Below are 26085 nucleotides of genomic sequence, written 5' to 3' on the forward strand. Positions count from 1 at the left end.
GTTTTTCTTCATGTTGCTAATACAGTACTGTATATCACTAAGGTTTTCAAAAGAAATGCTTTTGAACTCTTTCTTTTTAAAACACTTTATGTGTGTTCTCCATTGAGCTTTTTCTTTCTGATTTATCTTTTTGAAGGAAGAGGAGCTTTAGCAGAGTTTCTTCAGAAATATTTCTCATTATTTCAATTATTTTTTTTCCTTTTACTTTTATACCATTCCTTTAAACAGATTTGCTAAAACTATGCTGTCTTTTAGGTAACAGTAAAATAATTATTAGCATTTACATAGTACTTAGTGATTGTACACACCTACATGAATCAGTTATTCAATAAAATCATAGAATTCGAAAAAGTTAGAGGTAGAAAAGACCTTTTAGGTTATCCAGTCCGCCTTCCAAGTTGCTTCTTCCAATATATTTTCTTGTGCTTAATCTAGGGTGTTTTGGTTTTTTTAAATGCAGGTTCTGCCACTTTGCTTGGGAGCCTGTTCCGTATCTTAATTTCTCTGTTACAAATTTTTTCCTGATACTCACTTTAAGTTTTCCTTTCCTTAATATCATTTCAGAATCTCTGTGTATCACATTACATAATTGCCCAGTTTTGTTTGGTGCTTGTACTTTTCAAATATTGTTCTGTTTTCATGTGCCTTCTTAATCACTTAGCCATGCTATACTGTACATCAGTGGTTCTCAACATTTTCAGACTACTGTACCCTTTTTGCAAGTCTGATTTGTCTTGCGTGTACCCCAAGTTTCACCTCACTTAAAAACAAATTGCTTACAAAATCAGACATTAAAATACAAAAGTGTCACAGCACATTATTACTGAAAAATTGCTTACTTTCTTATTTTTACCATATAATTATAAAATAAATCAATTGGGATACAAATATTGTACTTACATTTCAGTGTATCGTGTATATAGAGCAGTATAAACAAGCCATTATCTGTATGAAATTTTAGTTTGTACTGACTTCGCTAGTGCTTTTTATGTAGCCTGTTGTAAAACCAGACAACTATCTAGATGAGTTGATGTACCCTCTGGAAGACCTCTCATTACCCCTGGTTGAGAACCACTGCTGTTCATATTTAACTCCTTTATCGTTTCTCATAAGTCAGTATCTCCAGTCCATGGTAATTTTTCTTGCTCATCTCTGAAATCCCTCCAGTGTTTGCCAATATCTTTCCGGAAATGTGATGCATAGAACCTCAGAGTTACAAACGCTTTGAGAATGGAAGTTGTTCGTAACTCTGAAGAAAATGTTATGGTTATTTTTGCAAAAGTTTACAACTGAACATTGATTTAATATAGCTTTCTACTATGCAGAAGAAAAATCGTGCTTTTAACCATCTTAATTTAAATGAAACAAGCACAGAAACAGTTTCCTTGCTTTGTCAAATCTTTTTTTAAAACCTTCCCTTTATTTTATTTTTTTAGTAGTGTAGTTTAACACAGTACTGTACTGTACGATATTTGCTTTTTTTTGTTTTGTCTCTGCTGCCTGATTGTGTACTTCTGGTTCCAACTGAGGTGTGTGTTGACTGGTCAGTTTGTAACTCTGGTGTTCATAACTCTGAGGTTCTACTGTAACAGACTCTGCCAGAGCAGATCTATAGAGAGAGTTATCCCAAGCTGTGCACTGTGAGACAGTTGATTGGGTGTACATTCCATTTTTCTAAGTAATCCTTACCTCCTTCATGATAAAGACAGGTTTTTTGCAAAATACTTACTTTATTATGGCTTCTCATTGAGTTAGATCAGGGGTAGGCAACCTATGCCACACATGCCAAAGGCAGCACACGAGCTGATTTTCAGTGGCACTCAGACTGCCCGGGTCCTGGCCACTGGTCCGGGGGGGCTCTGCATTTTAATTTAATTTTAAATGAAGATTCTTAAGCATTTTAAAACCTTATTTACTTTACATACAACAATAGTTTAGTTATATATTATAGACTTATAGAAAGAGACCTTCTAAAAAGCTTAAAATGTATTACCGGCATGCAAAATCTTAAATCAGAGTGAATAAATGAAGATTCGACACACCGCTTCTGAAAGGTTGCCGACCTCTGAGTTAGATTCTATTCCACTTAAGTAAGGTCATCAGAATCTGGCTCAAAATTGTCTCAAGTGCTGTTAGTAATCCTTGTTTAATACTAATAATGTCCATAGGCAGATCTCAAAGTGCTTTACAAAGGAGTCAAGTATCAGAGGAGTAGCTCTGTTAGTCTGGATCTGTAAACAGCAACAAAGAATCCTGTGGCACCTTGTAGACTAACAGAAGTATTGGAGCATGAGCTTTTGTGGGTGAATACCCACTTCATCAGATGCATGTTTATGCTCCAATACATCTGTTAGTCTATAAGGTGCCACAGGACTGTTAGTTGCTGTTTACAAAGGAGTGTTAGTGTCATTGCTCCCTTTTTACAGATGGAGAAATTGAGGCACAGGGAGGTGATGTGACTAGTGCAAGGTCATCCAACAGGCTAATGGCAGAGCTGAAAATGAAATGCAGGACTCCTAAGAACCAGTCCGGTGCTCTATCCACCTGGCGACATTGCCTCTCATTTAGGCATTCAGCAGCTCATATTAAGGGACAAACATTCATTTCACTTTTAAATGAGATGATTTAGAAAATTCTTGAAGCATCAAATGCCATCCGACCCCAGGGTGGTGGTGGTGGTAGAGTTTACCTTTTTAAAAAAACAACAATTTTTAAGGAATTTACCTGTTGCCTTGCCTTTTAGTAAATCTCAGTTTGCATTAATGGAAGAGTACTACAAATACTACGTTGGAAGCGCCTGGGGTTAATCATACTGGCTTGGTTGGTTTTGCAGGTTGGAATTGTGGGACGAACAGGAGCTGGAAAGAGCTCTTTGATAGCAGCCCTCTTCCGGTTGGCTGAACCCAAAGGACGAATTTGGATTGATAAGTACTTAACATCAGAACTGGGACTTCATGACTTGCGGAAGAAAATTTCAATCATACCTCAGGTATGAAGCTGATTTTGTCCTCCACATGCATTTTCATTTTAGGGCTGTAACATTTCAAAGAACTCTGTCAAGATCGTTTTTATACTCATTTTTTCTTTTTCTCCTCTATGTTTGCAGTGCTCCTAGATCCCTGAATTTCATCCTTGTCCATTTTGTAAATATTAGTTTCCCTGTTCTCCCACTGTAACCTTAGAATGGAGCAGAAATAATCATGGCTTTTTAACAACTTCATTATCTATGTATTTCTGTCATGTCAACCAATTATTTTGTGTGTGCATCAGTGATATCAGTATCAGCACAATTCTAGAAACCGTTTGAATTAAGTTTGCTGGCTAACTGCTGCTGAAGAGCCAGCACAGAGAATAAAATATATTTGCTAGAACCTAAAAATATGAGTGGCTATTGTTTTCCATAATATCTCTGCAATGGACTACTAAATTGAAAACAAGAGTCTATATATTTAGTATCCAAATGATTCAGTCTGAAAGTACGGCATAATGTCTTGATCATTTAAATCCATTCTTGTGGACTAATTCTTCAACAAGTGCTAAGAGACAATAACTGAGATTGTGCTTCTCTGTAATCTGATTATTTGAAAGAATTTGAATAAGATCACATTCTTTCCTACAGACTGCGTCTTCCATAACACAGAGGATCAGCCCTTTGGGTCTGACTCTTTCCTCTGCTCTGTCCTCTTTGTGCTGCTCAGAGGCGTAGGGGAGTCAAGCAGTAGCCACCTTCCCCACCAGGAGAAGGATGCAGAGAGGGCATGGCAGGAATATATTGCACTCCAGCAACATCCAACTGTCATATGATTCCTTCAGCACTGTTCAGGACAGAAGCTCAGAGAATCTGCAATGGGTTCCCTTACTTTCACCCCTCAGCTGGACTACATGGAAAGTGGTGCAGCAGAGAATGTGTGTGTAGGGTTTTATTATTCTATTTTACAAATAAAAAAGCAAAGAAAGAAACCCTGCTCTCCTCTCCCACACACACACATGCTCCTAGAAGTTAGATTTGTTTGGCAGTAGGGTGAGTTTTTTGTTTTTTCATGTATTTGAATTAAATTCTGAGTGAAAATTAAACGCACTTTTTTTTTTTTTGCATTGGTGCTTTAGGCACCTAATTGATGTGAATGTTTGTAATGTTTTCTTATTTTACTGGGTATATCTGTATGATAATATTATTTGGGTCTAAGCACAAAAATTAATAATAAACAATATCAATGGCCAAACAAGACTTCACAACTAAACATCTGTTTGCCCCTCAGCTGCTCTCTCCAACAACAGAGCCTTTCTAATTTTTAAGTCACTTTCCTCCTTCTTCCAGAACTGACCATACATTTCCTACCAGCTAAAATGCCCCAGTCTGAAGAGATGCTATTTCAGGGGTAGGCAACCCGTGGCACGTTTGCCAAAGGCGGCACGCAAACTGATTTTCAGTGGCACTCAAACTGCCTGGGTCCTGGCCATAGGTCCGAGGGGGCTCTGCATTTTAATTTAATTTTAAATGAAACTTCTTAAACATTTTAAAAACCTTGTTTACTGTACGTACAACAATAGTTTAGTTATATATTATAGACTTATAGGAAGAGACCTTCTAAAAACATTAAAATGTATTACTGGCATGCAAAACCTTAAATCAGAGTGAATAAAGGAAGACTTGGCACACCACTTCTGAAAGGTTGCTGACCCCTGTGCTATTTGCACTGCATCTTAAATATTACCATGTTCTGGCTTTGGACTACTGAAGGGATCAAACTTCAAAGCTGAAAACCTTCTCCCAAAAATGTCTTGCCTATTCTCCCCGAAAAGATGAGTCTTATTGTTGACCTCTAGAGCATTCTGCATGTGGCATTGCATGGAAGTTTTCTTTTGAACCTCCTCTGCAAAAGAGGTATAAAAAGGAGGAGTTATGGAGGAGATCACAAACTGGATGATGGACAGCAGCAGTAAAACCAATTGTAGCCCAACAACACAGTTCTTACTGTAAATCACAAAGGAGAAACAAGCCCAAGGAGTGATCCACTAGCCATGTTCCCTATGTTCAGTAATCCAAGGACACCAGTTAAGCAGCCAGTGAGTACCAGCCCTCCTCTGTCTGAGACTGGACTGGATGATGACCTGATGCCTACCTCTGAGTAGTGACCAATGTTGTTCAGTGATGGCAGTTGTTCTAGGCCTTCAGTTTATTAACAGAAGAGGCACAAGCCATGTGTTAGGTCCTGGCTGAGGATGATGCTACCAGCTACAAAGCCATAAAGCTGCCATCCTAGACCTGATGAGTGACGTTGGAAGAAAAGTACTTGTGATGGTTCTGGAAGTAGCCCTTTTCCTCACCAAAGCAGCCTTTACCCTACAGATGACTGAAAGAGCAAGCTAGACATTGTTGCAGCAGAAGAGTTTTGTATGACCCACGTGCCTTTTTGGATAGCTGGTCCTGTGCAGGTCACCAGATTCCATGGAGACTCTGACCTATCCTCTGGCCATAATTCCCCTTAGAGTGGGGAACATGGCTCTAGCAGCCATGACTATAAGATCCTCCCTCTGCAGTGCCCTATTCCTTTCATGAACACATGGACTAGGAGACATGTGCTTTGCAGGTAGCTCATCCTATTTGTTTGGGTGATGGGAGGAAACACTTGGCTAGACACCAGTGGGATTTGTTTGTTAGGTAGCATTTTAACTGTTAATTTCCAGCTTCCATTCTGTTTTGTTTAATAATGTTGGATCCAGAAGCCTTTTACCATATTGATGTCTGAATGTTTGTTGGTCCATGGGGAAGAAATCAAGGTAGCACTCACTTAATGTACTGGTTTATATGTTTATATTCTATTATCTCTCCTTTTAAAAAATAACTGTGAATGTAGTAAGAAGGCTAACAAGCAATGGCTCTTTAATACCTCTCTTCGTCACCTGGCTTTCTTTTTTCTTTCTTGAGAATAGAAACCAAACAGAAAGAGGTAGGTATGCTGTTACTAGCAAAGAAATACAATTGGATTGCAGCCTAATGTGGGCCATCTTTTGTTTCTGCATACTGGAGGCTTCATTAATGCACAGTGGTGCTACTCAGTGGAGTTAGTGACCTTTTTCTATTTTAAGAGGACTTTACATAGACTTAAATTCTTTCTCTTTTGTTTGTGCACAATGTTCTTTTCTCCTGAAAATGAATGATGATCAGTTCATTCAAGGGCTACAGGGTTTTGAGAACTTTAACTACAAGTATTTCAGGTGATTTCCACATTTGGATATCTGATCTCCGGTGAACAGAATATAACATTAGAGATGGAAAACTGCTAGTCGAATGCTGTCTCCACACCTTGAGCACTCATAATTAATTGTATGTGGTGTTCATGCAGAAGTTTCCTGACCTGAGCATAACATTATTTTAATAAAGTAAAATGTTATTTTTATCTTGCTAGTTATATAGAAGGTTTTTGTCATGGTTCCCAGGGGTTTTAAGTGTCTGAAAGTTAGCAGCTAGAGTTTCTCTTCCAGATAAAAAGAGGTTTGTTTTCTACTAAGTACATGCAAAGGTCTAAGACCAAGGAATGACTTTAATCATTTTGGAGGGTGAGGGAATAATTATACTATAATAAACATTTTGTACTATATTACTAATATTTGTATAAGTAATAAAAATAGCTACGTAACATGGAGCAACAGTTTGTAGCTGCAATCCTCAGCATTTCTGGGAAAACTATATAGTCTAGCTGTAGGCGTTCTGTAAAATATATTGTGTAGCATGCTAACTGAGTCACTCTCCAGAGAGCGGTGAGAAACAAGACCTGAAGTTTTCTTAAATGTGAATTTAAATATCTACTCACAGAAATAAAAATGTGCTTAGGTTTCTAATTGCTTGCTTGGATGGAGCTGTTTGAAGGTTGTGTCTGTCTGTAAATATTATCTGTTATCCTGACTGCAAGCATTTTTACAACAATTATTTACAGGTTTAGCTTATTAACTTCCTCTCATAAAACAGGTTATTTTACATACTAATCTGTGTCAGAAGTGATAATTAAAAATTATCCTTATCTGCTTGTTGCAATACATGTTTGCTTTTAGGACAACTTATAATAGTTATGAACATTTTATAAATTCAATTTCTTATTTTGCCAACCTATAAAAATAGATTGAAATGGAAAATTATCTTAACAATACAGTCAAAACATCTCAAATAACTTATTAAAATGTGTATTGTTAAACAAATTACTTGCAGTGGTGTTTTTTTAAAGAAAAATGTTTCCTCAACCATTCTATTAAACCCCTTTGCTAATTCAACAGGTTTTTATTTAAGTTTCCTGATGCAACAATACTTTCAAGTACTTGGCGCATTACAAGAAAATAAAAAGAAAACAAACACATTATCTTTTTACATTTATTGTACCACATTCTGCCATCATTAATACCTTCATAATACTCTAGGAATGGTTTAAAAATTAACACATCATCATAAAATATTTAGGTCCAAATTCTACCCAAATTTTCTTTACCCTCATGCAGGTCCATGGACACCGGTAGGGTTACATGGGGTCTTCATCAAGGGAGGATTTAACCTTTAAGATATGTGATGTCTTTTAAAAAAAAATCATATGATATAAGCAAATGTTTACTCTTCTTTTAAAAAATTGTAGATTTAAGACTCTCTGGTAACAAATCAGATATTTCACAATCCTCAACAGCATTATGATGATTTTTTTTGGCTTGGATTACCTTGTGTATGACACCAAGAATTACTGGCATCCTAACATTTCCTCCAGTCCATGGTTCTCAGACTGTGCCATCTCTGCTTAAATATCAGCAGCATTCAGGGCTGTTAGTAGAGAATTCTGGGGCAAAATCATGTCCCTCTTGCTTTTGTTGACTTGAAGATCAGTTTGTGGCATTGGGCTAAAGCTCAGTGGTTCAGTGCTCTCTCACTCTTGTTGCCTTAACCTTTCGATTTCCTTCGGGGCCTTTGGGTAGGAACAAACTTACTTCCTGGTCTTTTCATTCTCTCGCACTACTTCTTCGCTTCAGAGCATGGAGGTCTTTGCCTTCTGGGTCTTCCAGTTTAGTGCTTCCCTGACAGGTCCCTCTACCTCTCCTCTTCATGGCAGAACTGCCCAGAAGACACCAACCAGAGACCAAGCAGTGTTGATCTAATGAGACAGTTCTGTTTAGCAGCTCAGGAGAGCTTGGCCATGCCTGTCCACAGTTTATGAACCCTTGCTCTGCCAAGGAGAGAGGCTCTGAGTTGGACTAGTTTGAGAGGGTCTGCCTCCCATTAAACCACAATATATTCCACACTGAGAGAGAGAACACAGAAAGGAAGGAATAACCTGATCGGCTCACAGGAGGAGGAGTCCAGGCACCCTATGCCTGTTCCAGGAGTAAATCTATCAAATGCAACCCTTCTCCAACCAGGATTAGTCCAACCCAGAAGAGTCCTGCCACAAGTCTTTAAATAGGACACTTCTCATTAGGGAAGGGGCAGGCATCCTTTCCAGCTTCCCATCCCCTCAAGATGAGGCCAGGGAATTTTAGAGGGATACCCTAGGCATTTCTTCTCTTGGAAGAGGATCCAGAGCATGACAACTTCTTTGCAAGGGCTTTCTCTATCCCGAGGAGCACAAAAGAGCACACCTATCCCACCAGTGACTTAACAGTGATTTTACACACCCGCACAGAGGCTAAGAAAGGAAGAATGAAAATCTAGAAGATATGGGTCCCCCTCACCAGAATCCAGTTCCAGCTCATCAACTGGTGAGGGGTGCTAGAACATGACAATCAAAACAAGATGCGAGGCGGGGGTTGAACCCCATTTGCTCGCTAACTCCATAGGCAGAAAAGTGGGGTGGCCACAACTGAAATCCAAGAGCAGAAAACCCCAAGGTTGATCAGTCCTCAGACTGTAGATCAGAGGCTGCCTTTCCCCTGTGTAATGAAAGAAGGAATAGGAACACTTTTACAAGGGCAAAATGTTTTAGAAAACAAGCTACAGTATTTTAGTAAATTCAGGAACCAAGGATGTCATCACACTCCTGCCTGAGGTCTGTGAAGTGGTAGTAGCCCTAACCCAGGGTATGTTTAGTCCCTCCATAGAATAGACTAATAGTATATCCTGGCTGTCTTCAGAGGGGGCATTAGGATGCCAGCAACAAATCTGGGATTCCTATTGCCCCAGCTGGGAAAATAGGTCATTATCCTCCTCCTCCTCCTCCTCCCTCTTTAATTCCCTCCACTGGCTCATTGTATTTCACTGTATCAAGTTCAAGCTTCTTAACTTCCCCTCAAGACTCTTTACAACTCTTCCCTCAGTCATTTGCACATTCTTATCACCCCCATACCCTGTGGTCTGCCAATTATGTTGTCCTTTAATGCCCATTTGTCTGCTTCTCCTACAAATATCTGCAGACTTTCTTCCACATTGTCCATAATATAGAAGTCCCTCCCTGAACTAATCTATACTTCTGCTCCTTTTCTGCTATGACACCTACAAGAAATCAATCAGTCATGGCTAGATTAAAAAGAAAATTCAGATGATTTGGAACCATCAACTTGGGCATGTGTCTAGCCTGTGTAAGTGCACATTGTTTTCTTTGCCACCCTTGTTTCTCCATCCTGTTCTCTCCTTTGATTTGTCTCACTCAATGTGTTAAGTCTTGTTTGAAATTACGGTGTAAACTCTAAGGGGCAGTGATTATGCCTTGCCGTGTGTTTGCCTAGAGGTACCCCAATTCTGTCTTGGTGCTACTGAACTACAAGTATTAGTATTAACCATCATTAACAGATACATGTGTAGACATAAATGTGGCAGAAAAGTTGTGAAATCTATTTATCTTTCAGATTCTTTAATGTTAAACTTGGAGGGTTTCTCCAGACTGAAATAAAACAAAAATGCCAGCACCTTGTATTCTACCACTTGAGCCACTCTTCTCCTCTGTCTGTGCCTTATATAGGTAGGGAGCAGAGTTTCAAAAGCACCCAAGTATCCTAGGAATATAAGTGCGTTGAGTTGATCTTGTTGTAGTTGCTTGTTTCTGCTAACAGTGTCCGTGGATTTAATTGCCTAGCTTGTAAATATACTATAAAGCGTTGTTGTGTCAAAAGTAGTACAGATATGCCAGTTCAAGTACAGACAGAGTAAATTGTTGCATATGTTTCGATTCTGTCAAAATACCTATATTTGTTTCATCTGTTTTATTAAATGTCTTCATGAAGGCTTGTTATGCATTTATCTTATTTTTTCTTCAACGTGCCCCTAGTACACCTCTGAGTTTTCTTTTCTTTTATTACTTCTGTGATATGAAAAGAATCACACCCATTTTTTTCCTTGCATTGTACTAGGGATCATTTGTTGTTGTACTACGTGTATGTGCCATGCGTGCTTCAGATCAGCTTTACTGTGTTTAAATTCTGTGTTGCAGTATGAAAACTAAGTGTATATAAAAAGTAAAATGTAATGTTGCATTGGTTTGCAGGAGCCCGTTCTATTCACTGGAACGATGAGAAAAAACTTGGATCCTTTCAGTGAATACACTGATGAAGAGCTGTGGAATGTATTGGAAGAGGTAATGCCAAATATCTGATCATTTGTATCTAATGTTCACATATAACATAATATTATTCATAGTGTTTATACATATTAGGTTTGATTTGGTTTTGTTGGATTCAGTAAAGATATGGCTGACAGAAAAAAGGAAAACAATTGTGGGGTGTGTAAATATATATAAATGTCTCTCTATATAACATTGACCTGAGGGATGTTGCATTAATATTTTTATCATCCAGGATGCAGGTTTGATATATTTTGATTAATTAAAAATAGATTTGTAAACAGTTTGACTCAACTGTAGAATTGAATTACATAGTGTATGGATATGAGTATGAAATGCAAATCTTACATGCTTATTGTTGTGTGAAGCATAACAAAAAATAGGCAATGTAATTACAACAACAATATTTTGTTTAGAAGTGACTTACTTATCCTACAGTGCATTGGCATACCTACAGGTGCAACTGAAGGAGGCTGTGGAAGAACTTCCTGATAAAATGGAGACACAGTTGGCAGAATCTGGATCTAATTTTAGCGTTGGTCAGAGACAGCTCGTGTGCCTTGCCAGGGCAATTCTCAAAAAAAATAAAATTCTGATTATTGATGAAGCAACAGCAAATGTGGATGCAAGGTAAAACACCAAAGGCCATAGTAAAATGAATTATCCTGTTTGTACACGGTTGGTGTAACACAAAGGTAAACTGAGAAGCTTCATATCTTGTGCAGCCTGTGCTGAGGTTTGTGTTTCCATGAAACGCTGACGGCATCACTAATGCTTAATCAGAGCAGGCAAACCAAGCATTGTACATGGCTTATGGGGTTCGATCATGAAAGCTCCCCTGAATGCATCTTGAGAGGGAATAGATACAGGCTCTGTCCTTGGAAAGAGAAAAATATCCTTGATTTCTGTGCATAAATTAACATTCGAAGCTATTTACCCTGCAGCAGCCATGGATAAAAGACTCCTTTTGGAAATGCAGATCAGCACTGTCAAGATAACCTCTTAGAGAGACAGAATGGATGAGGCAATATCTTTTATTGGACCAACTTCTGTTGGTGTCTCTCTAATATCTTAGGCCTGACACAGCTACACTGCAAACAAAAGATAATCTCCTTACAGATTTCACAGAATGGGAAGATTCTAAGGCCACCACCATCCTACCTCATGATGAAAAAGTTATGCACAGTGTTGGGGTCTGTTGATGCGGGAAAGGTATCCTGTGCACATAGTGACAAAGACTAGCAAGGAAAAATAACTGTGACAAATAACAAATAGTATTTATTAGATGTCATTCCTTCCAAATGCTCAGAATGGCATTCAGTACATACAGCAGGTTACAGATAAAACCCATTAAACAGTGGAACTCAAGATCCTAAGAGATCTTCAAATATTCTAGGAACTACAAAATAAAGTAGTCTTTAAAGCTCCTTTGAACACTGGTGGGAATAAGTAAATTAGAGACCATATTTTTTGAAAACACTGCAAATATGCTGCATCAGTTTGAGCTGAACAGATAGTTCCACCAAACTATGGTTTGAGAAAATCAAAGGACAATAAAACAGCAAGTCTCTCAAATAGATGCATTTAATATTTTATCATCAAAGCAAATTGTCGTTCACTCACTAGTCGAAGAATTTATGCTATATGTTCATGACTGGTCATTCAGTACATGTTTTTCCACTAGCTGCAATCAGTGGAGTTGCTTTGATATTCAGATATAAAAGGAGTTACAATAATCAATTCCAGATATAATAAGGATCTGAACAGCGTTATTGAGAAGTCTTGCCTGTAGTACTCCAGCGCGCTATACCTAATATTATTATTTATTTGAATTACCACAGCATGTAGGAGGTCTAGTTATGGAACAGGACCCCATGGTGCTAAGTAGTGTACAAGCACAGAACAAAGAGATGGTCCCTTTTCCAAGCAACTTACAATCTGTGTATAAGATTAGATAACAGATGGATATAGACAGTCGGCAGAGTACAAAGAAACAATGAGACAGTATTGGTCAGCAGGATAGGCAGAGTTCTCTGCACACCAGCAACCTAACTGTTGTCAAGCTTTTTGCAGGCATCATGGCAAAGGCGAGTAATGCTTTAATCATGCAAGATGATCAGTGCAGATCAATGCAGGTGACCTGTGAGGATCAGCTTGTGGGATTGGGGCTTGTTTGGTTTTTTATTTGCTCACTGTAGGTCATTTTGGAGTGCCAATGATTGCAGTTTCCCTGAGGAAAATTAAATTTGGGTGCTAGCAGAAAGAGAAAAGCTGACTGAGGAGTTGTGAACATATTGCCACATGCAAAACCTACAGATTTTGTGGCCATTTCTGAGGGGGTAGTACAAACTCTTGATTTCCCCAAAGAAGTGGGTCATTCTATACACAATACACAGTTACTTCCACCACTGCAGTGCTGCATATTGCCAAACTGTTTTAGTACTGTGTGAGAGACTGGCAAAATGTGTAATGGTCCAGTGCTGAGGGAAGTTACCTTTCTTTATCAGAATGCCAAACTTCAAAAATGTAAGGGCTATGTCCAGTGAAATCCTCCCAACTGCAGTTAACTGTACCTTGTTTACCTATAACAAGTCTCTAATTCTGGAAGCAGTTCTTATACTGCCAATAGCCAAGGTGGCACTCCTTTTTCCACAGAAGAAATGGGCTATTTTATTTTCACTTGTATTAAAAAACAAAACGAAACACCTAGCATTAGCAATTATAGATTTCTTCCTGGTTCCCGTGGAATCCAGAAACACACATTCATCCTTCCACTGAGGTATCTGCCCATGACTCATTTTTGTAACCTCTTTCTGGGAGAGAAGTGGTGCCAGCAAAGAAGCTTTGCAGTGAAGCATGCATTTCATTTCTAAAACCTTTAGAGAAAGTACCTTTCCTTCTCCATAGATTTTGGGCTGCTAGCTTATTTTTGGCTAAAAGGTGATATTATCTGTGATGTAATCAGACCAATGGAAATTTCATACCCTCTCATTCATCCTTCTCATTTTGACATCTTTATTTTTTTATTTGCACTATCCATTTAAATTATCTTACTTGACATGTGCTGCAGGTATACTGCAATAAAGTAAATGTTTACTAATAGCAACCATAAGCATTACAATACAAATGATTGAAGAAGTATCAACTTTAACTTGGAGTTTCTTCTTTGAGTTGGTTTGCACTGCAGTTTGCACTACCGTTTTCTTAAAATCTCAGGCATAGCTGTGGTAGTGGGACTTTTAAACAGTACAACCTAATAGGATGCACATCAGGAAATACTGCAGTCTATTGCCAAATAGGAAATGGTCTAAATATGAAAGTTTACATAAGCCTGGTGGTCTAAGTATTTCACATGATGATTGATGGAAATTTAGCACAATTTTAGCTTTTCTTCGTGATCATAAAGTTGGAAATTTTATCCCCATGAATAAAATTAATTCTGTAGTAGTTAAATGATTCTTCAGTTGCACATGAAACCCTCGGCATTACAGTTGGAAAGTCTATGAATCACTTTATTTCCGGCGTTATGTCTTGAAAAATCTCCAGTAATTGAGACTTGTGAAACTTTCTGAAGAATTTACATCCCTGTTTCATCCCCAGATAAATCTGTTTACATGACATTTAATTAAAATAGGGTTGGGTTCAGTGATGAGCTGCCAAAATCTTAACAAACGGTTCCCTTCTGTGGCCCACCTCCCCCCCCCCGGGACTCCTGCCCCATCCAACCCCCCGCGTTCCTTGATGCGCCCTCTGCCCCATCCACCAACCTTCTCCCTGTCCCCTCACTGTCCCCTCCCACCTCATCCAACCACCCCTCCTTCCTGACTTCCCCCCTTGGTCCCCTCCCCCCATTCAACCCCCCTGTTCCCCGCCCTCTGACTGTCCCACCTCGCTGGGCCTGAGCGTGAAGTTGCTGCTTGCTTCTCTGTCCTCCCAGGCTTCCCGCGCGAACAGCTGATTCATGGGAAGCTGGGGGGCAGGGGGAGAAGTGGGGCAGAGCATTCGGGTAGGAGGTGGAGGCAGATCAGAGGTGAGCTGGGGCTAGGGGGTGGGGCAGGGAGCTGGAGCACCGATGGGTCGCCGCCTAAGGCACCACTTTTGGATAATGTGCTCAGGGGGCCACTCCTTCTGCTTCCCCCTTAGCTAAGCTCCTAGGTCACCTCAACTTACCGGTTGTTAAATTTTGAAGTCCGCGCAGGACAACCAGTTCTAAACCGGCTTCTAAATTTAACAACTGGTTCCCGCAAACCAGTGCAAACCGGCTCTGGCTCACCATTGGTTGGGTTTCCTTGTCAGCTAGTTATTTGGTTAACGTTCAGATCAGGTTTTTGTTTTCAAACATACGTGAAGGATCGGGGCTGTACTGAAGCTGGTCGACAGAGGTGCCTGATCCCAGTGTGAATTCACCCTGAGAAATGACAAAACCACTGCTACTTTGCCTCAGTTTTTCACTGGGTGGGTAGCTGTAATTCACACTGGAAACATCATTTGCACTCAGTCAACCCAGGCTCTCTGGCCCACACTCATTTTCCATCTAAATCTGGGAGGGGTCTTTTTTGAGGCTGTGCTTGCTTCCTTCTCTCCTTTTGTTGAAGATAAAGTTGCAGCTTCTTTCAACCACCACAACCCCCTTTTCCCCTTCCTTTCAGCAGACTCTCCTCTGAAATCTGCATAAATCTTGTGGTGAATCTGTCTCAGTACCTATCAATGATAGGTTCTATATTATTTTGTAACCTGTGCTGTTTTAAGTATGCCCCTCCCCATCCCCACCCCCTGCTTTTTTCTAATTAATATGATTAACTCTTCTTTTGGCAACCTCATTTTCAGAACTTTTTGAAACTGCACATGCATGCAGCCATTGGTTTATTATTAGGGATCAAGGCCCCATTGTGTTAGATTCTGTCCAAAATATAAGTAAACATGGCATCTGCCCTGAAGAACTTACTAATAAAAGATGCAACAAGAGAGTGCAACAAACAATAGGAAGAAAAGAAGGACAAGCATGATAGTAAGCTCATGTGGCTACAAAGGCTGGCAATGGGCACAACTTGAAAGTTCCAAATTGTTTAAACTTTATTTTTAATTGTTTTCAGAATTTTTTATTAAGCTATAACTCCTTGTGCTCCCTAATAAGCCATCAGTAAAAATGGTTCTGAACTTCTTTTTTAAAAATTGTTTCCCCCTCTCTTCTATATAGACCATCTCCAACCACCCTTCTGTCTAGAATTATTGGAGAGAAGGGATGTATATAAACTTTCCTCTCAACTGCTTCAGATAGTAGGACCTTCTCTCTTGTCTGGGCTACTGTCTCCCAGATGACTAAGAGATTGTCAGGGCCCTGGTTTTCCCCCTTGGACAGCATCGTAGAGAATAGCAGGAGTTGGTGTCTGAGAAGAGGGCGGAAAACCTATTGGTTATGGATTAAATGCTCTAATACTACCATGGTTTGGGGTTTGAAGGTGCCAGAAGGGCTTGCCTGTGGTCTAGGGCTTCTGGGACAAGAGTGCTCGAAAAGTCTGGCTCCAGGGGAAATGAGGAATGAGTGAGGAGGAAGCTCAGCTGTACCCTGTAACCCTGCCTCAGTGGCAGTTCTACTGCTCCTGACTTTTCTCCTTTGGGAGAAGACAGGGTCCTTCTTAAGAGGCAGTTTCTTCAGAAAACTCCAAGGAAGGCTCCACCTATGCTGGGCTTCTGGTACCATGTGACTCCAAAGTCCTGGTTCCACAGGAAGCTGATGTTCTGCTATCTTTATGTCTTGCATCTCTAGGTAACAAACATATTCACGGGGCTGTCCTCTTTGCTGAAGAGAGATTGGGGGTCCTGAACTACTAAAGAGATGTCTTTTATGTAATATATGGATATTTTTATATTGCTGGGTTAATTTCAATAGGGGATATTTGCTTATTGTAGATACTCTCATTCAGACACAAAATAAAAGTCAGATTGACATTTTGGAAGATGTATATAGTGTGAGACCTTTGCGTGGATGTGATTTAGCTTGGTGATTAAAGCAGTGGGATCTCTTACTGCACTAGCTGAGGAGAGGTGGGAGCAGGTGCCGATCCCTCAAGTCAGGGAGAAGAAACTGAGCCATTCTCTCCCCCAGTTCCATCTTGCTTTAACCGCTGATCTTTGATGCACATGATAGTGGAAATTCTTTGAAAAAGAAACATTTTCATCCTTAACCTTCAGAATCCTCCTTTTGGGTTTGTTTCATGATGTGCCAAACCATACTGAAGGAAGGACATACTCCAGCACCTCTGCAAATTAGTATTTCCTGATGTTACAGTTATTTACAGTACAATCATAGAACTTCTCTGCAGTCAGATCATTCATGTAGCTCTCTCACTTCCATTTCCGCTGCTCTTTCTGTGTTTCAGAACGGATGAGTTGATTCAAAAGACAATCCATGAAAAGTTTGCCCAGTGCACTGTGCTGACCATTGCACACAGGTTGAACACCATTATCGACAGTGACAAGATTATGGTAAGAAAGTTAACAGCATTGGTTCAAGTTCCCTCTAAATAAGTTTGAATAGACGGGGTGGGGGTGGGGGTGGGGTGTTAGTCTGATCCGGGGAGGAAGAGAAGGTGGTTTTGGCAAATATAAATCTATGGAAAACTACCTTGACTAGCAGCTCATAGAAGTTAAGGATGGAAAAAGACCTATTAGATCACCCAGTCACACTCTCTGCTGATGCAGCATTGTACTCTACAGTCAGGGTCCCATGTACTCTGCAGACATATAAATTTCTTAAATATCTTTCATTGCCATCTCTCGCTGCCCCCAGCTCATACCTGAAAAAGACTCTGTGAAGTGCAAACCGTTGATTATTTTTCAGGAGGGGATATTTCTGCTGTGCTCTCCCAGCAACTTGGCTGCAGTCCCTGGGCCTTGGCTCCTGCAATGTTGTTTAGCCTGGCTCATAAAATTCTTCCTCCCCTGTGTGCGAGGGGACAGTAGGTAGCTTTAGCAGCTCCTCTGCTCAGCTTCCCCGTGCTCAGTTGCTTTGCTGTTCTCCAAACAGCCCCGCTTCCCAGCTTATACTTCTGGTACCTGATCTCCCTCCATCACCCTTATCTCTGCCCCCAGCCTCCACAATCTTACTTCCTGGGTGCAAACTGGACATTTTGGGCTTCCAGGCTTGAAGGAATAACTACCCTTAGTAGGGAAGGTTGCAGGAAGGGTTTGGTAGGCCAGGGAGATAGAAGAGAAAATATCCGGCACCAGGCTTTAGTAAAATGCTGACTTATTTAGCAAAAATGCTGAATATTTTGGAACATGCCAAATTCGTGTCTACAGAATTGTGGACTCTGAGATGAATTAAACAATTCACAACTCTTGGGATTATTGTTTCAGGTTGTCTGCACTGTCAGGCCGGTATTACTGCATTGGTTTACGCTCAGTTAACTTCTTCAAGGTTATCTTCACAAACATAAGGGCTAATAACATAATGTGTCTTATATGGGAACAAGTATCAGAGGGGTAGCCGTGTTAGTCTGGATCTGTAAAAGCAGCAAAGAATCCTTTGGCACCTTATAGACTAACAGACGTTTTGGAGCATGAGCTTTCGTGGATGAATACATCTGATGAAGTGGGTATGCATCTGACGAAGTGGGTATTCACCCACGAAAGCTCATGCTCCAAAATGTCTGTTAGTCTATAAGTGCCATAGGATTCTTTGCTGCTTATATGGGAACAGATTCTGGAGATTAATTTTGTAACAAAAATTGAATTCCAGAGCCATTGCATGCACGTTGCCCTGCCTACAGTACATGAATTAGTGCAGGGGTCGGCAACCTCTGGCACGCAGCTCGCCAGGGTAAGCACGCTGGCGGGCCGGGCCAGTTTGTTTACCTGCCACGTTGGCAGGTTCGGCTGACTGCAGCTCCCACTGGCTGCAGTTCATCGTGCCAGGCCAATGGGGGCGGCGGGAAGCGGTGCGGGCAAGGGATGTGCTGGCCATGGCTTTCCACCACCCCCATTGGCCTGGGACGGTTAACCACGGCCAGTGGGAGCTGCGGTTGGCCGAACCTGCCAACACGGCAGGTAAACAAACTGGCCTGGCCCCCCAGGATGCTTACTCTGGCGAGCTGCATGCCAGAGGTTGCCAAACCCTGAATTAGTGTTTCCCCAAATAAATGTCCTAGCTGGTGTTAGGGTTTCCACCACTTCCCTTGAGAGATTTTTCAACTGCAATATGAGAAGATTTGTATTGATATTTTATATATATTCTTAATTTCATCACATTATAGTATGGGTACTTCCTGGTACCATCCTGATATAACTTTCCTTCCTTGATGTCTTCTGCAGCATTCAAATATTTGTACCTCCTCTTTTATAGTCACCAAACCAAACTATGAATACTCAAGTGAGATATTTAAGTCTTTCCTTGTAAGTAAGTCTCTCCAAATTCCTAATTATTAATCACTGTTGTTTCTGTTCTCTGAACTTCTTCCAATTTGTAAGGATCTTTCTGGCATTGATGTGTACAGAACTGCAAACAACATTTCATGTGCAGTTGTCTCTGCTATATAGAGAAGGACTGTTGCTTCCCTGCTCTGTCATTGTTGTGTCTGAGCAGCCTAAATTTGTATTGGCCTATTTTGCTCCCATATTGTATTGCAAACTTGTGTCTGATTTGGTCCTTTGTTCCGCTCTGTGTCTTCTAGCCCTCTGTTAGAAGTATTGCTTTCCAGATTGTTTCCTCCCATTGAATATCTATGTAAATTGTATCTCAGTTCGTTATTTTCTGCCTCAGTTTCTTCAGTCATCTGTGCTGTCTTACTATAAGAACCTTGAAAACGGGATATAGACATAGTACATCAAGATGGAGGTCAGCATGATGTTAAGAGAATGGAATGGATCATCATCATTATCATCATCATGTTCCCTTTACACCTCTGGTGTTTAGGGCAGTGACAGAGCTCCTCCACTCCTGTTTATTTCTGTCAAGTCTTTCAGTGGTTCCCCAGCTGTGCCCCAGGTTTTTCAGCTTAGCTTCCACAGTTCTTCACCATGTTGTTTTGGGGTGTCCTCGTTTTCGCTTGCCTTCAGGTGTCCATCTTAGTGCTACTCTGGTGATGGAATCAGTTTCCATCTCCCACACCTCCTGGCAATGATGGTGCTCATGTCCTCTTGACTGCACTGTGTCAATAGATCTTGGTTTGAGATTGATCTGGGACAAAAGATATGGAGCCTATAATGTCTTGTTGATTGGTTTGAAACTAGCTTGATAGTGGTCAGTGAAAGCAACGGCCAGGTGTTAAGTGGTTTACTAGATGTGGATCTGTCACCTCAGCTCATTTCTTAGGTCCCAATTATGCAGTTGGTAGCTCACAGCAGACTGCTACTCTTGCACAGAGCCTCAGTCAAGTTAATGCAACTCTGCATTGGCACAGCTATCCACCCACGTGTTATTAATTGTAAGACGAGGGCCTTTGTGGGCACGTACCAGCGGCAGCTCCAGGCACCAGCGCTCCAAGTGCGTGCCTGGGGCAGCAAGCCCCGGGGGGCACCCTGCCGGTCCCTGCGAGGGCGGCAGTCAGGCTGCCCTCGGTGGCTTGCCAGCAGGAGGTCCGTGGTCCCACGGATTCGGCAGCAATTTGGTGGTGGATATGCTGAAGCCGTGGGACTGACAGACCTCCTGCAGACAAGCCGCCGAATCCACAGAACCGGGGACCTCCTGCAGGCAAGTCGCGAAGGCAGCGTGCCTGCCGTGCTTGGGGCAGCAAGAAAGCTAGAGCTATCCCTGGCATGTACATCACAAAAAGAAACAATAGAAATGACACTAGAGGTCACCTTATGGTTGAACAGAAGGGTCAAGATTTTACAGAGCTGAAGACTGAAGTACACTCTCCCCCCTAGATGAGGGTGATATTAATAGAACCATCTTTATTAAACTTTTTCTCTCATAAAAGCTGAAATAGGGAGTGTTTTTATTCTCACTAGTTATTTTTTCCTCTTGGGCACCATAAACATATTTTGAACCAATAGTCAAGGCTTGTAATGGTTGTGTGGTGTATACAAAAATGAAGCATCTGTGCCTGTTGGTGTTTTGGAGCGTCATAAACATTAGGCTATGAATTGACAGATTATAGTTTACTGCTGGGTAGTCACTTCATAAATATTGTCATAATAAGTCATGTAACTGCAAATGCTTACGGTGTAATAATTAAGTATTTCTTCACTGGTGAATACTTCCCCACAAAGATTGATCTGGTTTTGTTTACTGTCACTATGTTGAACAAAACGCGTGTTCGGAAACAACTGCAACCTAATTAATGGCTTTGTTTATATGTTGGCTATCCAAAGGGATTTCCACTAATTTTGGTTCATAGGCACCATTAACATGTTATGTTCAAAATGCTATTTTATAAAGATCTTTTCATGTTATTAAACATGGTACAGTCATAATGATAGCTACTTAATTCTTTATTTACTCATTTGCTATAATACTGGAGCAAGATAGACAAATTAAAAATATTCTTTCTTCCCATACTGCTCACTCTCTTATGACTAAAGATAGTTCCTTTGTTGTAGCTCTAGGGTTAGCTTGCTATTTCTGGTGTTTTATTGTTTCCTTTTAGCTTATATTACAGACCCCTTTCCTTTAAATACCCTTTATGTCCACATACAATCCAATCTGACTGCTCTTGGAATGGTTTTGCTGTCCTTTCTAGATTGTATTAAGGAGAGGATTTACAAAGTGTCCTATAGGCTCAGCAAGCTTTACTAGTCCACATTGTTGGCTTGAGAATTCTGCAAGAATTTGCAGGGGAGAAACATAGTACAGAAAGAACGAGTAATTTAATACCTATTGTGAGCCATTAAGAAACCTCTTTCCTTCAAGTCACTACACAGAGCTTTTTCTGGCTCGGAGCCACTTACAGTTGGTTTCCAGTAGCTATGAATGAGACTTAATCTTCTCTCACTACACTAGCAGCAAGAAAGACACCCAGATGAAACTATTGGCTCTGCCTCCAAAAGATCAGAAGCATTGTACACCATTGAAAATAAGAATATAAGAACGACTGTACTGGGTCAAACCAATGGTGCATCTAGCTCAGAATTCTGTCTTCCAACAGTGGCCAATGCCAGGTGCTTCAGAGAGGCAGAACGGGCAATCATCAAGTAATCCACTCCCAGCTTCTGTCAGTCAGAGGCTAAACGGCAGTGCCTATGGAAGAGATACTTTTAAACAAAAGTATACTTAAAAATCTGCATTCATATATACATGAACCTTATGGGAAGTGCCATATAAAAGAGGCTAGAAGGATTCTGAAATTGTAAAAAAACAAACGAAAACCAAAACAGTGTTCTGTATTCTTACAACAACAAGATACTATTCTTCATTGTGGAAGTAGCACATCTGGTAGCCCTAAATAAATATATTCCATGCATGCAAACTAGCCTTAATGGATGATTCAGGTTAATAAACAAATTACTTAAAAGTCAAAAAATTTCAAAAGTTAAGGCTAAATAATTAACCTTAACTATATTCCCTTTGTGCACATATTTTCAGATATGGGCTCTCAATATTATAATGTGTTATTTCTTAAATTCAAATGTGTAACTGTGACAAGGTATGTAAAGTCCACACCAGGCCGGAAGGGGTTAAGGAGCTGCTCTGTGCTGGAGTGGTCCACACTTGTGAGTAATGTCAAGAATGGAGGAGGAGGAGGAGCTCTGAGAAGACAACTGAATGCTCAACTTTCTAGCTCCCAGAGAAAAGCCTGGCAGACAGCAGAGCCTATACTTTCGCTAAAAAGAAAGCCCAAGTCACATGAGGCAAAGGAGGCTGTATCTTATTCCTTCCACTGTTGGTGAACTATCCAAGGCCCTTCTGACAGGCCTGGCAGGGACTGTCTATATAGTCCTTTTTTCCTTCACGTATGTTGCTACTCCTAAGTTGTTTGTTCCCTGGGATCCCAAAAGGGGTAAGCGTCCTAAGGAACTTGGCCGGAGGGCTGAGAATCCAGCCCCTTCGGAGTGCTTTTGAGTTCCCCCACTTAAGTGACCAGACCCAGAATAAGCATGCAGCTCTGTCAACACTCCAACGAGGTGTTGTTGAAGGGCCACAACCCTGAAAATAACATGATACAAATTGCAGGGGTGGGCGGAGGTGTAAGAGTAAAAATACAAACATGGAAATGAGCTATGTATCTTCCAGGACTTGTAATTTTCTTCTCCTTTTATATTTTTCTGCTCCTTATGAAAACTGCCTCCAATTCTAGGCCATCCCAAATTTATGCTGTCTCAAATTATAGGTTTTCAATAACTTATCAGGATTCAAGTGCAGACTTCAAACATAACTTTAGACTTGCTGAACTGACTTTCTTCAAGCTGGGCTTGTTTTATAAATCTCACCAAAATCTAATAACTAGAGCTAGGCAGGAAACTGTTTTCTTGCCTTGTGAAAATTTCAAATATTTTCCCGTTATATACCAGACAGAACCATAACCTTTTTGAAATTTTGGTGAGAGAGAATAACACCAACCCAGAATAGTCCATTGGTTTTCCACTTTGTATTAAATATTTATTAGTACAGAGAGCAAGAGCAGGAGACTGATTTTATATCCCACTGATTAGGGCACTGCTCTAGGATGTAGTGGAACTGCTCTGACAGAAGACACTGAGAGAGAATCACCCAGAATACCCAATAGTCTCATAGACTTAAAGGCCAGAAGACACCATCATAATCATTTGCTCTGCCCTCTTGCACATTTCAGGCCATAGAACCTCACCCACCCACTCCTGTAATAGACCCATGACCTCTGGCTCAGTTACTGAAGTTCTCAAATCATAATTTAAAGACTTCAAGTTACAGAGAATCCACCATTTACACTAATTTAAACCTGCATGTGACCTGCATGCCCCATGCTGCAGAAGGAAGGCAAAAAACTCCCAGGGGCTCTGCCAATCTGACCAGGAGAAAAAATTCCTTCCCAGCCCCATATATGGCAGTCAGTTGAGCATTTTGGCAGAATCCACCAGCCAGACACGAGGAAATAATTATCTCTGGTAACTCTGAGCCCTTGCCATCTAATATCCCTTCACTGGCCACTGGGGATACAGTAACTCCTCACTTAACATTACAGTTATGTTCCTGAAAAAATCAACTTTAAGCGCAACGATGTTGAGCTAATCCAATTTCCCCATAAGAATTAATGTAATTGATGAGGTTGGGTTCCAGGGAATTTTTTTCATCAGATAAGACTATATTACACACACACACACACACACACACACACACACACACCCCCTCTAAGTTTTTAACAAACAATTTAATACTGGAACACAGTTATGATGATTGTGAAGCTTGGTTGAGGTGGAGGAGTTACAGGGAGGGATATTTCCCAGGAATGCCTTACTGCTAAATGATGAACTAGCAATTGGCTGAGCCCTCAAGGGTTAACTCTCATATTCTAAGGCAGCAGGAGTGGAGGGAGGGGAGACAGAGACAGACAGAATGTGGGTGTGTTTGAGAGAGAGAGATGCACATTTTCCCTTAAAGTACACTGCCTTGTTAATTAGATCAGCTTGCTGGGACCGCAGCTGCTGCCAGCAAGCTCCCTCCGTCCTGAGCCCTGTCGTGTGTCCCCCCTGCTCTATGGAAGATGGAGTAAGCAGGGTGCAGGAGCAGGGGGAGAGAGACACCCTGACATTAGCCGCCCTCTTCCTCCCCTCCCCCCTGCACATCAAGCTGGAATCTCGGGGAGCAGCACATGGCAGTGGGGGGAGAGACAGTTGCAATTGCTAGACTGCTGGGCAGCTGCTGCAAAGGGAGCATAGAGGAGTGGGGAGCTGATAGGGGGGCTGCAGTTCCACACTGCTTCTATGCGCGAGCCAGCTAGCTGCAACGGGCTCTCTTCCTGCAAGCAGTGGACAGAGCAGGCGGCTGCCAAATGACATTATAAGGGAACATCGCACAACTTTAAATGAGCATGTTCCCTAATTGACGTAATTCACGTAACAATGAAACAATGTTAACGAGGATGACTTTAAGTGAGGAGTTACTGTATTTGCTGCTAGCAGTTGAAGATTGGCTACATGCCATTGTAGGCAGTCTTGTCATACCATCCCCTCCATAAACTCATCAAGCGCAGTCTTGAAGCAAGTGAGGTTTTTTGCCTACCTCCCGCCCCACCCGTTGCTCTTATGTCAATGTTGGTGCTTAACTTAAATAACTCCTCTCTCTTCCTGGTATTTATCACTCTGATATATTTAAAGAGAGCAATCATATCTCCCCTCAGCCTTTTTTTCATTTAGCTATGGAAGCCAAGCTCTTTGATTCTCCTCTCATAAGGTAGGTTTTCCATTCCTTAGATCATTCTAGTGTCCCTTCTCTGCACCTATTCCAATTTGAATTAATCTTTCTTAAACATGGGAGACCAGAATTTCACATACTGTTCCAGATGAGGTCTCACCAGTGCCTTGTATAATCGCTACTGATGCATCCAAGGACTGCATTAGCTTTTTTCACAGCTGCATCACATTGGCAGCTCATCCTGTGATGAACCAATACACCCAGGTCTTTCTTCTCCTCTGTTGCTTCCAACTGATAAATCCCCAGCTTACAGCAAAAATTCTTGTTGTTGGTAAGTGCATGACCTTGCACTAATAAATTTCATCTCATTTGTATTACTCCAGCTTTCAAGGTCATCCGGATCTTCTTGTATGATATTCTGATCCTCTTCCATATTGGCAGTACCTCCCAACTTCGTGTCATCTGCAGATTTTATTAGCACACTCTCACTTTTTGTGCTAAAGTCATTAATAAAAATGTTAAATAAGGTTGGTCCCAAGGCCAATCCCTGAGAAACTCCACTAGTAACCTCTCTCCAGCCTGAGAGATCACCTGTCAGTATGACCCATTGTAGTCTCCCCTTTAGCCAGTTCCTTATCCACCTTTCAATTTTCATATTAATCCCATTCTTCTCCAATTTAACTAATAATTTCCCATGTAGAACTGTATCAAATGCCTTACTGAAATATAGGTAGATTAGATCTAGTGCATTTCCTTTGTCTAGAAAATCAATTATTTTCTCAAAGAAAAAGATCAATTTGGTCTGTCACCATCTACTTTTCATAAAAACATGTTGTATTTTATCTCTATTACCGTTTACCTCTATGTCCTTAACTACTTTCTCTTTCAAAATTTGTTCCAAGACCTTGCATACAATGGAGGTTAAACTAACAGGCTTCCTGGATCACGTTTTTTCCCTTTCTTAAAAATAGGAACTACATTAACAATCCTGCAGTGATAGGGTACAACCCCCAATTTTACAAATTCATTAAAAATCCTTGCTATTGGACTTGTAATTTCATGTTCCAGTTCCTTCAATATTCTTGGATGGAGATTATCTGGGCCCCCTGATTTAGTTCCATTAAACTGTTTGAGTTTGACCTCCACCTCAGATATGGCAATTTCTCCTTCATATCCTCATTTCCATTAGCCCCCCTGCCACTGCTCCCAAATTCCTCATTACACTTATTAAAAACTGAGACAAAGTATTTGTTTAGGTGTTGGGCCATGCCTGGATTATCTTTAATCTCC

At 40.8% G+C, this 26085-nt stretch overlaps 1 protein-coding gene across 1 annotated transcript in view; it reads left to right on the forward strand.

The window, feature by feature from the left end:
• Window positions 1-26085, forward strand: part of ABCC4 (ATP binding cassette subfamily C member 4 (PEL blood group)) — a 235733-nt gene that overhangs the window by 185229 nt on the left and 24419 nt on the right. Inside the window, exons 26-29 of the mRNA XM_032785946.2 lie at window positions 2834-2989; window positions 10452-10541; window positions 10984-11156; window positions 16907-17012. Of these exons, the coding sequence (XP_032641837.1) occupies window positions 2834-2989; window positions 10452-10541; window positions 10984-11156; window positions 16907-17012 (525 nt within the window). The remainder of the gene's footprint in view (window positions 1-2833; window positions 2990-10451; window positions 10542-10983; window positions 11157-16906; window positions 17013-26085) is intronic.

This window comes from Chelonoidis abingdonii, chromosome 1, assembly GCF_003597395.2.
Source record: "Chelonoidis abingdonii isolate Lonesome George chromosome 1, CheloAbing_2.0, whole genome shotgun sequence".
Lineage (NCBI taxonomy): Eukaryota > Metazoa > Chordata > Testudines > Testudinidae > Chelonoidis > Chelonoidis abingdonii.